Source organism: Apis mellifera, linkage group LG4 (assembly GCF_003254395.2).
Source record: "Apis mellifera strain DH4 linkage group LG4, Amel_HAv3.1, whole genome shotgun sequence".
Lineage (NCBI taxonomy): Eukaryota > Metazoa > Arthropoda > Insecta > Hymenoptera > Apidae > Apis > Apis mellifera.
Window position 1 is genome coordinate 7,813,622 of NC_037641.1, and position 12,655 is coordinate 7,826,276.

The window sequence follows — 12,655 nt, forward strand, 5'->3', positions numbered from 1 at the left end:
AAAGAGAGATGTATATTTGATATATTGGATGAATGTTCGTTTAAACTTATTGTAGCAATAATTTTATTTTAACGTCGTACGAAAATTATTTACAAATAATCCCACGTATATTTCTTTCTATACATTTCCAGCAAAAATCTGTCGATCGAAATTTGTTCCAATAATAAACAAAAGCTGAAAATAAATTAATCTCTACTAGACTACTAAACTTATTCTTACAAATAATTGATTGCAGGTATCAGCAGAGCGATCTCGATCTGGTGCGATGCCGTCACGGTAATTTCGACTCGGTGAGAAGAAATCGGAACGCCGAGACGTTGTCTGGCGATTCGGCGAGAAGGTATACACGAGGCACGTCCCTTGAGGACAGATGTCACCGAAATTCGGAACTGGATCTGGTGGGCACGCTGCCGAAACGGAAGCAGGACAGCAGGAACGGCGGCGGGAAGAGCGGGGCGAGCTTGGAAACGAACTCTTCGTCGTCCCAACCGTGCGTCCCAGACGCGGCCGACAACGATCTTCTGATGCAGATCGTGCACAAGCCCGATTGCGAGTTGGTCAGGCATCGGCAACAGCTCGGCAAGTGCATCGATTTGAAGTTGAGCAAACTGGCTGGCGGGGAACCGCAGGATCAAGGTTACGCCTCGGAACGGTCCCCGGAGGACGAGCATCCTCCCTCTTTGCCGGGCCAACCCTTCCCGAATATCACGGCCGGTGAGTTCAGACTTTATATTCTCATCTTTGAGCGTTTCAAGTTTCAAGTTTTTTTCATTCGGATAAAGATCGATAAATCGTAATATTTTAATTTAAACTTGTGATATTTTGTTTATAGAATGATGGAATTATTTTTATTTTTATTTTTATTAATCGTTGAAATTTGTCTCACCAACTATTTCGTACGCGATTTTTAGTTTGATATGATTTTCTTTCATAAATGTCCAATGTATTGATATTCTATATTGAAATTTCTGATAAAAGTAATTTATAATTGGAAATTTATATAATTTATATAATTTATAAAGGAAATGGTAGATAAAGTTTCAACAAACAAATGGAAATCGCGTTAAATTGCAAACAAAAAAAAGCAATCCTTATCTTAATTCGCCAAAAATCGTAAATCTTTGTGCTTTTCCCCTAGTTCTTTTTTTAGTGACCCCTAGATCTCTTCTTACTTGAAATTCACTCGATTTCGCTGGCAATTTCTTTCCGCATTTATTCTCTTTACTCATCGAGCTTGATCTATTAATCGTTCTTACTTCTTCTCTTGTTTATTTTTAACCGCTTTCATCATTCATTTTTTTACGTATATCTTTCGAATAATTTCTTATCCCTTCTTCAGATCACCCTGTAATTTTCCTTCCTTCGCCTTTGCCCCGGTTTTCTTCTATTCACAGTATTATTCAACTTCTTTCCACGAAAGTTCTTTCATCCCCCTTCCCATTGGCAGGCTTCTCTTTACCATTGTTCGATAACTTTGTTGGCTTTCCAATCTGTTTGCCCAACCCCTTCTTCCCTGCTTTTTTCACCCCTCTACCCAGTTTTTCATATCGCTTTGTACCTTGTGTGTGTGTACGTGTGTGGTTGCGTGTGTGCGTGCGTCATCCTTTCAATTTTCTTTTGTCATCCGTAATTTAATAATCAGTATAGATACCGATACACTTGTAGAAAAATTATTATAATTATATATTTAAAGACACTTCAATTATTTGATTTCCATACAGATTAGATTTCTTTGAAACTTTTAAAAAAATTATTTTTTCAAAGAAACATACATATGATGTATGTTCATTGGCTATAAATAAATTTTCACAAACAGAGCGAAACAAGAAGATAGTTGCAAAAGTTGGGAAAAATCCTGCTTCGATTTAATCCGTCAAGCAATAACCACCCCCTTCCCAAAAATCCATCTCTGTCGTACGTATTTCGAAACGGGCTTCTCTCGTTAAATTCTTCCAACCCTTCTCCGTCTCGTCAAACTCGCGCTCGATCACAATTGCACACGTTCCCTCGTTTATTGTACAAAAGCTTGCGAGCTTAATGAGCACCGTTAACGGGGCGTGCAGCATAAAGTTTCATCTCGCCTCGAAACCGTCTCGAGGATCCCTCTTTCCTTATTTCCCCGTTTTTCTTCCCCCCTCCCCCCTTTTCAAACACAATTTTCCTCGCCTCTTAGAGGCTCTATCACCTTTTTTATCACCTTTTATCGCGAGCCCTTTTTCGGCCTTGCATCAAGTAGAAATGTAGAAGCACAATGGCGGAGGGAAATCGAGCTTGGCACACTTTTGTCGGATGAATTTCGCGGATAAGACGCGGCAGGTATCTCGCGGCGGAGATTCTTTGTCGGCGAAATGCGCGTAGAATTCGGCTTTTCTCGCGCCAGTTAAAATGTATGCACCTTCCCCTCCCCTTTCAAACGACCTTACATCCTCGATATCCATCTTCAATTTTTCGACGGTAATCTGTTTCCAATGAAAGGAAGATGCTTCAATGACAATGAAAAGAACGGTGATAATTTGTTATTCTCTTCTTCTTTCTTCTTCTCTCTTTTCTCTGCTTCGTTTCGATCGAAATCTAAATCTGAGAAACTCGTTTTCTCGAACTTCTCGAAACGTGCGAAATATTTTTCTTCCTTTTTTAACATTTCGAAAAGCAAAATTAAAGAAATATTATTATTTTAAACAAAAAATAACATAACTCGAATATTATATCGTTCATCGAAGAAATTATAAAGGATTCGAAATGTATTCCGCCGCGTTTAATGCAAAGACTCGGCGATAATTCATTTCGTGCGAACAACGCGCGGATAGAGGCGTAGGCACCTTTGGATAGTTGTTGGGTGCCGTTGACATGGCTTGCGAGAAATATACATATATATGTATGTGTGTATGTGCAAAAGCATGGACCGTGGCGCAAAACTTCCCACGGCTGATAACAATCCGGAAATCGAACGTTATGGAAACGGGGACACCTGTATTCCCCTGTTTACCACTCCCGCGCGCAATCTTACCTCGAACTTTACCCTCCCTTTATTCGCCAACTTTATTCGGCCTGTCGATGCCTTTGTTGTCCTCGTCGGGGGGAGGGAAGAGAACAAAGTTCCGATCCTGTAAGCGCGTCGCGAAAACCGAATTCTCAGCGATGGAAATTCGCAACGAGATTAAATTGCAAACAAATGAGGATGGGCGAGTTAAGAGATTTGATAGGAATGGATAGAATGGGATTTTAGAGAGAGTTGGGGAATAGAAAAGTTTAACGATTGGTTAAGTAATAATGGCTTGTTGTGTAGATCGAGTAAATTATTGTTGGAACGATATATTTTTGTCCGAAGACAATTGTCTAATGTAACAGGATGATGGGATGAAGAATGGAATAGGAATTTTATTATCTGAAAGAGAGAGATAGATCTGTTTCCATTATATTTTGAAAAGTAAAGGACAAATGAAAATTGGCCATTCTTTTTATTTAATTATTATTATCGCGTGTATATAATAATTTTATCTCATCGTTTGTTTTTTTCTTTATTTATTTATTCGGTGGAAGAATAGAGAGAGAGATAAAATATATCGGCTGTAAGGAAAACAGGACAAATAAGAGATAAAATTTCACCTGGAAAACAATCTGTTAATCGATATTATTATTTTACAACAAAAATATATAAAGTAACAGAGCAAACAAAACAGGTAATTTTATTCGATGACGTTAAATATATACAATGTCCAATAAAAATTTAGTTAGTGATAATTGATTTTTTAACGAGTATTTAAACTTCTCTCCATTCTCCAAATAAATATTCCAATACACTTTTACAACTTATTCACGAACGAGACTATATAATATTTCTCTCTCTCTCTCTCTCAACGCGAATAAACAATCTCGAAAGCATAAATCCTTTCACGGATAATCAATCTTCAAACATCCTACGCTGGCGTCGTAGCATCATACGTGCTCGGGCGCGTGCATCGTATTTCTCGCAAAAAGGAAAGAGTAGGAAAGAATCGTCTCTTTCCCTCGCTCTTATTAATAACATCCACGAAAGATTGTCGAACCTTCCATTTTGCATCGCTCCAAGAACAACGAACGAACGAAAAAGAGAGAGAAAAAAAAGAAAAAATTCAAAAACAAAATTATAACCCGGATTATATAAATATCGCGAGAAATCCTTCTCCCTCGTGTGCGGCGATCATTAATCACTCGCGCGGCCCCGGCTCTGTTACAATAAAGTTATAAATTACACGGGCGAGGATGCATCTCTGCGAGGATGGATCCGCGGGAAGAAATGCATCGCGCGGCCCTTTTCACCTTTCCATCCGTCGCGACAGCCGATAATGTTGCGCCGCAACACTAAAACGTAAGCGTAATTGAAAGGATTGGCTCGGTAACGAGCGATCTTGGCGCTCGATCGGTACTCGACGCAACATCGGCCGCGTTATCGACGCAATTTGCCAGCGAATAAATCAACCGTATCGCTCGTAAATTCGCGCGCCCTGTATCGCGCCCTGAATCTCGAAAACCGATAATTCCAGGCAAGATCTTTTGGAACGAGTGTGTCGTGGGGAAAAGGGGGACAAACAACGAGGTGAATTGCTGGAAAAATTGTGTTGGACTGACTCCACTGAGGATGGGGATGGTAATTGGTAATTTCCTTGAAATATGATTTCACGTGGATTGTAATTAAGGGATATTGAGATGGAATGGCAATCTTGGCATTTTCTGACGTATGAGTGTATTTCTTCTTCTTCTTCTTTTTTTAGATAGAAAGAGTTCGTTAATGCGAATAATGGGAAATAGGAAGGATTTTATTCAAAGAAGGGGACGGTGGATTTAAATGCAATAGTCTCCGATAAGAGACTATATACCTTCGGGCTGTCTTTCAAGTAGGTCGCTGCACGACTAAGACGGAATGTTTCGTGCTGCTATTTAAGAAAGAAAAAGTTTGGAAAAAAAGTTTTTGAAAGAGCGGTATAAGTTTATTTATTTTTCTTTTTTCTTTAAATCGAATTTTTAAAAATCGAGCTCGTACTACTATCAAATCTATCAAACCTATATAACAAATAGAATTTCCATCGAATCAATAAATTTCATTCTTCTCCTTTTTTTTTTTTCGTGCACAATTCAATTTTCTCTCTCATTATTATCCTTCCTTCGAAATTAAAACCATCTCTATGATCTCTGTGCAATCGCCTAACCCTTATTCGATTAAAAATGGCGGGAAAATTGACAGTGATTAGAGTTCACGAGATTTTTAATAACTAATTAAATATTTAACTCTCTCGATTCAGATCGATTACAGAATACGGCGAACGACGGACAGATCTGCAAGAGTTGCGGAAAATCTCCATATTTTCAATTTCAATCTCGTGCATCGGATAGGATAGTTTGTATCGACCGAAGGTTGACAGGTTCGCCAAATTATTTTCCGTCTGTTATTTTTAGTTCTATCGGTTCTATCTCAGGGAAGGAGGGGAAAAAATTTCTCCTTTGATCGGTGAAACGACAGGGAAAAAATCGACGTGAAAAACTTGGGAATCCCTTTTTTTTAACGCAGGCAACAGAATTTGATTTATCGTTTCGACGATATTTTGATCGCTTTGATTTTTGGCGTAGAGAGAGAGAGAGAGAGAAAAAAAAGAAGAAAGAAGAAAAAAAAGAAGAAAGAGCAGGTTTTCTGCCTCGTCACTTTGCATCATATTCCGTGGGAATCGGAAAGTGTGTCTCGAAGAGTTTCTCGATTACGTATACGCGAACATTTACGAGTCTCTTCTTCTTGAGTCGGGATTTGAAGAATTGATTTATGATGGACTTGCACGGGGAGGAAAATAATACGATCTTTTTTGCTCGTTTTATTCCACGTGGTTTTTTTACGCGTGACATTTTCATGGCAGATTGAGAAGGATATGGATATTTTCTTTTTTTTTTTCTTTTCTTTTCGTTTTCGTTGTGGGATTATTTTTTTATTTTTTTATTTCCTTTTTTTTACGATATTTTACGCGAACTATAAATGTCATAAAGAGAAACCGAAAGATAAAGACTTTCCACTTAGTGGAAAAAAAAAAAAATCTTCCTCGCGGAATCGTTTTATATTATCCGCTTAAAGGTTAATATCCGTTATTTATTCGAAATTATTCATCCGTACAATAATTTATTCTACGTGTGATATTAATTTAAAAAAGAGAAAAAAGAGAATGATATTAAAATTGAAGATGGAATTACGAAGGATCGAATTGATTCGATTTTTTTCTTTTAAATTAAATAAACTAACAACAAAAATTAATATAAATCGCGCGCGTTTCGAGTTAATGCACACACTAGTATTTCGTCATCCCCATAATATGTCACGTAAATTTTCCCCGAGAAACGATCTTATAACGTACACGTTGGAATAATAATAAAAATTTTACTGCTTTCCATAAAACGTCGCGGGACATCGTTGAAAGAATTAAACGGCTTCCTTTGAGAAAAAGAGAGGAGAAAGAAAAAAAAGAAAGAAAAAGAAAGAAAGAAAGAAAGGAAGAAAAGGAAAGAAGAAAAATCCGTGGAGTAACGTGGACGGTTTCGCAAAGTCATTTCCTTACACTCCTTCTTTCACGTTCGTGCAATCGCGAAATTATACGCGAAGTACGAAGCGCTTAAGGTCAAATTAAGGATGAAATTTTTCCTATCCTATTTTAATTGCGAATCTAATTATATCTTTATTTGAGTCATTTTGAAAAAACGTGAAAAAAACTTTTATTAACCCAGTTTGTATAAATTTAGATTATCTCTCGTAATTGATCTAATGCGTACTTTTTAATAAATTAAAAAATTATACGAGTACGTATATATTTTTCTTTTTACTCGTCTTGTAAAATTAATATTCAAAGACGTGCATAACCTGAATAACCCAGTTTACCAATTGTTTAACTTTCGCCGTTTTTCGTTCAACACATTTCCATTGACGAATGGAGACGGTTCAATGCAAATTTGTCCCCGCGAAGATATACACAAAATTTGTTTTTTATCCGATCCTACGTGATCACGACGCGGTTAACAGTTTCAAAGATATTTTATACTTGTGTACTTAATAAAATTAACATCGTAGATTATTCATACAATTTTCCTCCTCCAGTTATCATACTTCGTGCTTTGTGCAAACGTTGTTAATGAAATTCTTTAAAATCTGCAAGAATTAAAATATGGAAGATATTAAATAAATTTTTTCCACAAATAAAAGATAAGTAAAGCACACGAAATTTTAGAGAAGTGAATTAATAACTCGCAGAAAGATTGTATACATTTTTAAATCTATAGATAAATATAGAACATTAATTATTAATTGATTAAATTATCGAAAGAGGACTCAAGTATCGCTAATGAAACATTCTTCAAAAGCAACCAGAGGAAACGATTTAACAAGTATTTCGACGTTTAACGTTCAAGTTTCTCAGTTATCATATCGTTGCATCATCCCTCATTCTCTACCCGAACAACGATTCCCAAAGCTGTTTCTTTTTCTTTCCATTAATTCTCTCCTTTCTTTTTTCCAACCCCTTTAACATCGTGTATCTCCTTCTACAATATTCGCTTCTATTAAAATGAGAATTGTATCAACATTTTAATTATTTCAATTTTTTTAAGGTATCTGATAAATTTATTAAATTTCTTCCTTCTTTTTTTTTTATTAAATAAATATTTATTATCGATAAGATCTTATTATAGATCAATTTCAGATCATTTTAAAAGTACTCGTAAATTTTGATTTTTCACATCAAAGTTTCAATTGATATTTCCTCTCTCTCTCTATATATATATATATATATTCGATTCCACGATTTGACCGTCTATAAAATTCATTTAAATGGCGCGTCTCGATTTAATTTGGGACAACCCAGTTCGAGGGAGGCAGCCAGTTCGTACGTGTCCTTGGCGAACAAATGCAACCAAGTTTGCCACGTGTAAAACGAAATTCGTGGAATCCGTTGAATTGTAGTTACGAGGTTACACCACGATGTCAGATATAAATTAACAAATATAGCTTGTTTAACAAAAGAACATTTGCATAGATAATTGTAATGAACGGATGAATGATATTCGCGATCCATGATGCAAACTAGATAGATATTTATCCTTACAAAGAGATAAATTGTGAAGTTATATCAAATCCCCATCATTGCATGAGAAAATGGTGATAATAATTCGTGTGAAAAGTATCGTATCATAAATAAATGAATTATTCCAGGATAATAAATATTCTTTTTTCTTATCGAAATGTTAAAAATTTATCTTGTTACGTCGTTTTTAAAAATCTTGCTTAACTTTTTCTTTCTTTCTTTCTTTCTTTCTTTCTTTCTTTCTTTTTTGAACAGATCATTATAAATTTTAATAGGTATCACGAAACTTGTTCGACTAGTAAAAGTATTCTCTTAAACTTTGCGCTTTTCACTGGAAGAATCTGTATTCAGGGAAACAAACCGTTCCAGTTGGTAGATTTATGTCTTCCTATAAACTTTTTAGGTTAAAATTATATTCATTTATCTTATCATCCCTCGAATTGATTTATCCCGTGCCAGATATTTCGCCAGTTTTCTTTTCTCGTCTCGTTTCAAGAAAGAATCAGATATAAGAAATGATATCTTCCGATATTATTTTTCTTAGTTTAAAATTCTCTTTAATATGTTCTTCGACAAATTTCCTCCTCGAATGCGGAGAGCGGAATAATTTCTTAAAGATTAATCTGAAAATGTTCCTTTTAAAAATTCTTGGATCTTTCTATACATGTAAAATGGAGATCAATTTATTTAAAGATACGTAAAATAGAAAATAATGTTTCCACGTGAAATACAATTTCTCTGAAATTTCCTTTTACCTCGTTAACAAGTGTTTCACAAAATATTCCATAAAAGATCATATCATTTTACAAAGATAACGACCATGGTTTTTTATAAACTTATATGCAAATAAAAGAAAGAATATCTAACAAAGAAATAACGTGTTGTTCATTTCAATTTAATTATTTGTGATTATTTTTACCTCGTGGACAATTAAAGACAACTTCAAAAAGTACGAAGACAAGTTTTCAAACTTTTTTGTGGAAAATTTTCTTCTTTTTTTTTTTATGGAACTCTCATTTCTATTTCTATTTTTATTATTGGAACATATGGCGCGACGTGCAAAAAAATACATGCACCAAAAGAAACTAGTCTACGATGACAGTTTTGGAGCAGATATTTCATCGATTTGCACTGCTTCCATTTTCATACGCATGTACTTCCCTTTTACTTTTTTCTCTTTTACTCTGATCACAAAAATAATTTCTGTTCCTTTATCAAGATTATATATCCAAATCAAATATCGAAAATATTCTTTATTTAATTATCATCAAGTATTTCAAGCAGATGTACACTTCATAACGCGAATATGTATGAATTTCTTCGGGCAAAATATCTTTCAGGATAACAAATAAATTTGTTTATTGAACATGATTTTTTTCTGTTCTTTACTCTTAAACCTCTACGATTTTTATTTTACCGCATGTATCGTTAAATTTGCATTGTGTGATAATATAAAATATCGCACAAGTTTCAATTTGTGGATAGCAATAGGGGAGAAATTTGCATGGGATACGCAAAGTCGGTCAAATGTGGCTACGTACGTCACAGGCGTAAGAGTATATATTTATTATGTGACCCTGTTACACGAATGTGTGTCTAGATTTCAATATCGATGAAAAAACAAACATATACATTACAAAAATATGTCCAACTTTTGTCAAATCTGTGAATTCGAGAAATTATTGCAAAAGATACAAGAAAACCCATAGAGAAATCAAACCCCCTTCGATCTAAATTTTTCTTCGAGTATTAATTATTTCTTGGATGTCGAAAGATCAGAGAGAGAGAGAGAATTGAAAAAAGAATCATCGAGAAGAAAGAGACACGTCAAATAAAAAGTAAAAAAAAGAAATTAAAATAATCAATTAAATTATAAGAGGAATAAGAGAAATAAGAAAGTTATGTGTTCTTGCAATCATAAATGGTAATAAAAAAAGCATAGAAGCGAAGAAGAGAAAATTACTGTTTGCTCGATAAAGTATTCCTTCAGACGCGGGTATTAATTTCCCGCGCAAAGAACACGTATCCATTTCTCGAAGCGGAGCTCGTTTCATCGTCGAACGTTAGTTCATTTGCTTTCAAATTATCCACGTTTCTATATATATATACGTATACACGTGTTAAAAATTACGGTATCAAAGAAACAGGATGCGATAAATACGGCAAGACACAATATCATTGTCACGTTAATCTGCGTAATTCTTGACCAGAATTTTCTTACTTTCGCTGGAAGAAAATTATCGCGACTGCGATCCGCCGCAACAGCTTATCGCCTCAGACTTTACTTTACCGTTTTATCTCGGCTGATAACGGCCGCTACGAAGATGTACCGTTCTCCTTTTTCAACAACCGTCGCAGTCGGATCTCATTTCCCCGATTCGACTTGATTCCCAGTGTCTGGAAGGAACGGAGTTTTCTTTCTCTCGAAGCGCGAAATCGATGTTTTGTCCGAAAATACAAAGAGGGGGTGAGAGTCGATTCGTTTCGAAAATCATCCCTTTAAATACGGAATAATACGTTGAGATGTTTCTCGCCTCGGATGTATTCCGTATTTCCAACATTTCCCTCTTGCTATTGCAAATTGAAATACATAATAATCGTAATAATAATCCTTCAAAATTGTATCCTATATTTATAAAAAAAAGAAAAAAAATTTGTAAAGTATTTAAAATGTATTAAGAGATGTAAAATAATTTCGTAGGAAATTATGATTCTCTAAAATTAGGAGAGGATGCAAAATGTTATATTTTTTACAAATATACTAATTTTTTATACTCTTAATAATTCTTCAAAAATATAAAAGAGAAAAAAAAATACGTTTGCAACTCGAGAAAGAGGAGGGATAAAGTATTTAAAATGTATTAAGAGATGTAAAATAATTTCGTAGGAAATTATGATTCTCTAAAATTAGGAGAGGATGTAAAATATTACATTTTTTACAAATATACTAATTTTTTATACTCTTAATAATTCTCCAAAAATATAAAAAAGAAAAACAAAATACGTTTGCAACTCGAGAAAGAGGAGGGGAGAAGGGCAGGAAAAAATATTAGCTTCCGATTAATATCGTGGAAAGTGATGCTCAAGTAATGTAACAAAGTAATCGCGCCGACACTGAATTTAACGCTCTGAATTACTTCGGTGGCACGAGTCGAAAAAGGCTTGATTTTCAAGAGATGGAAATTGAAAATGCAAGCCCGCTCTGCCTCTCGCGTTAAATTCCACTTCTTTGAATCAGCGATGCGCGGTGAATGAGAAATAATAAATCAGACGCGAGAGGAAAAGTTTTAAATATCGCCGGCATCCGCCGTGGCATTCGCCATTGCACGCCGGATTACTGTTTCGAGAACTCGCTCGAAAGGAGAAGCCATCGAGTTCTTCGACAGATGGGAGTAGAAACCAATTTCAATTTCCTGGGAAATTTTTCTTTTTTTTTTTCCTTCCCCGCGCTATCTAAATCTGTACTTAATAACGTTTTATAGATAATTTTTTTCCCCCTCCCCCTCTGCTCGTAAATTATTTCGCATTTCTTCTTTCCATAAATATGGATTAAAATATATCCAAGAAATGTTAATAATATCGCATTCCCTGTTATTTGATAAATATTTGATATATAATTAAAAATAACAGGAATAATATAACTTTGTAAGCTTCTTTTAGAAAATATTTCGAGATTTTATTTTTAGAACGATTGAAATCAATTGGGGAAAAAAGAAAAGAGATATTTTTTTGTTTTATTTATTTTATCTCGATTTTGATATAAAATTCGTTGTTAATAATATCGCATTCCTTGTTATTTGATAAATATTTGATATATAATTAAAAATAACAGGAATAATATAACTTTGTAAGTTTCTTTTAGAAAATATTTCTTATTTTTAGAATGATTGAAATCGATTGGGAAAAGAAGAAAAGAGATATTTTTTATTTATTTTATCTCAATTTTGATATAAAGTTCGTTCGACTCTGTTTCGTAAGTAAGGAAAATATTTTATTCCAATCTTTTTTAATAATTTATTCCGTAAAAATTGTTACAATGAAGAGGAATGAAAAGGAAGGAAGAAATCGTTAAATCGTTGAGAAATTGAATTTCCTATCACGTCTATCCGTAGATTATCGACAATTAATTGTACCTTCGATAATTACCTTTGTTCCCATACCTGACCATTTCAATTATACTTTCTTTGGGGAACTGAATTATCGTTTTAAAATTACTCCAAGGGGAAAGAATAAGAACAAGAACTTCGATAAAGGAATCCAAAGTATCGATTTCTCTTTTGAAATTTCTTCTTCTTGCGATTTAATTCATCCGATCCCCTTTTGATGTAATAATAAAGAAAAAAAAAAAAAAAAAGGGTATGAGGAGAAAAATGAGAAAGATATTTCAATACTGAAACTCCTCTCTTCTTTTCGATTTAAAATTATCTGACAAGAACGTATCTTGGAAAATATCACGATTGAAACGTTGCTTTTCTAATTGATGACAAGATGAAGTGTAAGCATTTCTACTTCGTTCGTCGTAAAGTCGTATTTTCTTTCTCGAGAAAATGATGGAATAAAAAGAATTT

The 12,655-nt window shown here is 34.3% G+C and overlaps 1 protein-coding gene across 2 annotated transcripts in view; it reads left to right on the forward strand.

Moving 5' to 3' along the window:
- The window catches only part of LOC100578579, a 151,832-nt gene that overhangs the window by 112,324 nt on the left and 26,853 nt on the right, over positions 1 to 12,655 (forward strand). For both annotated transcript variants that reach the window (XM_026440188.1, XM_006562682.3), the window contains one exon: positions 236 to 714. In XM_026440188.1, the coding sequence (XP_026295973.1) occupies positions 236 to 714 (479 nt within the window). The remainder of the gene's footprint in view (positions 1 to 235; positions 715 to 12,655) is intronic.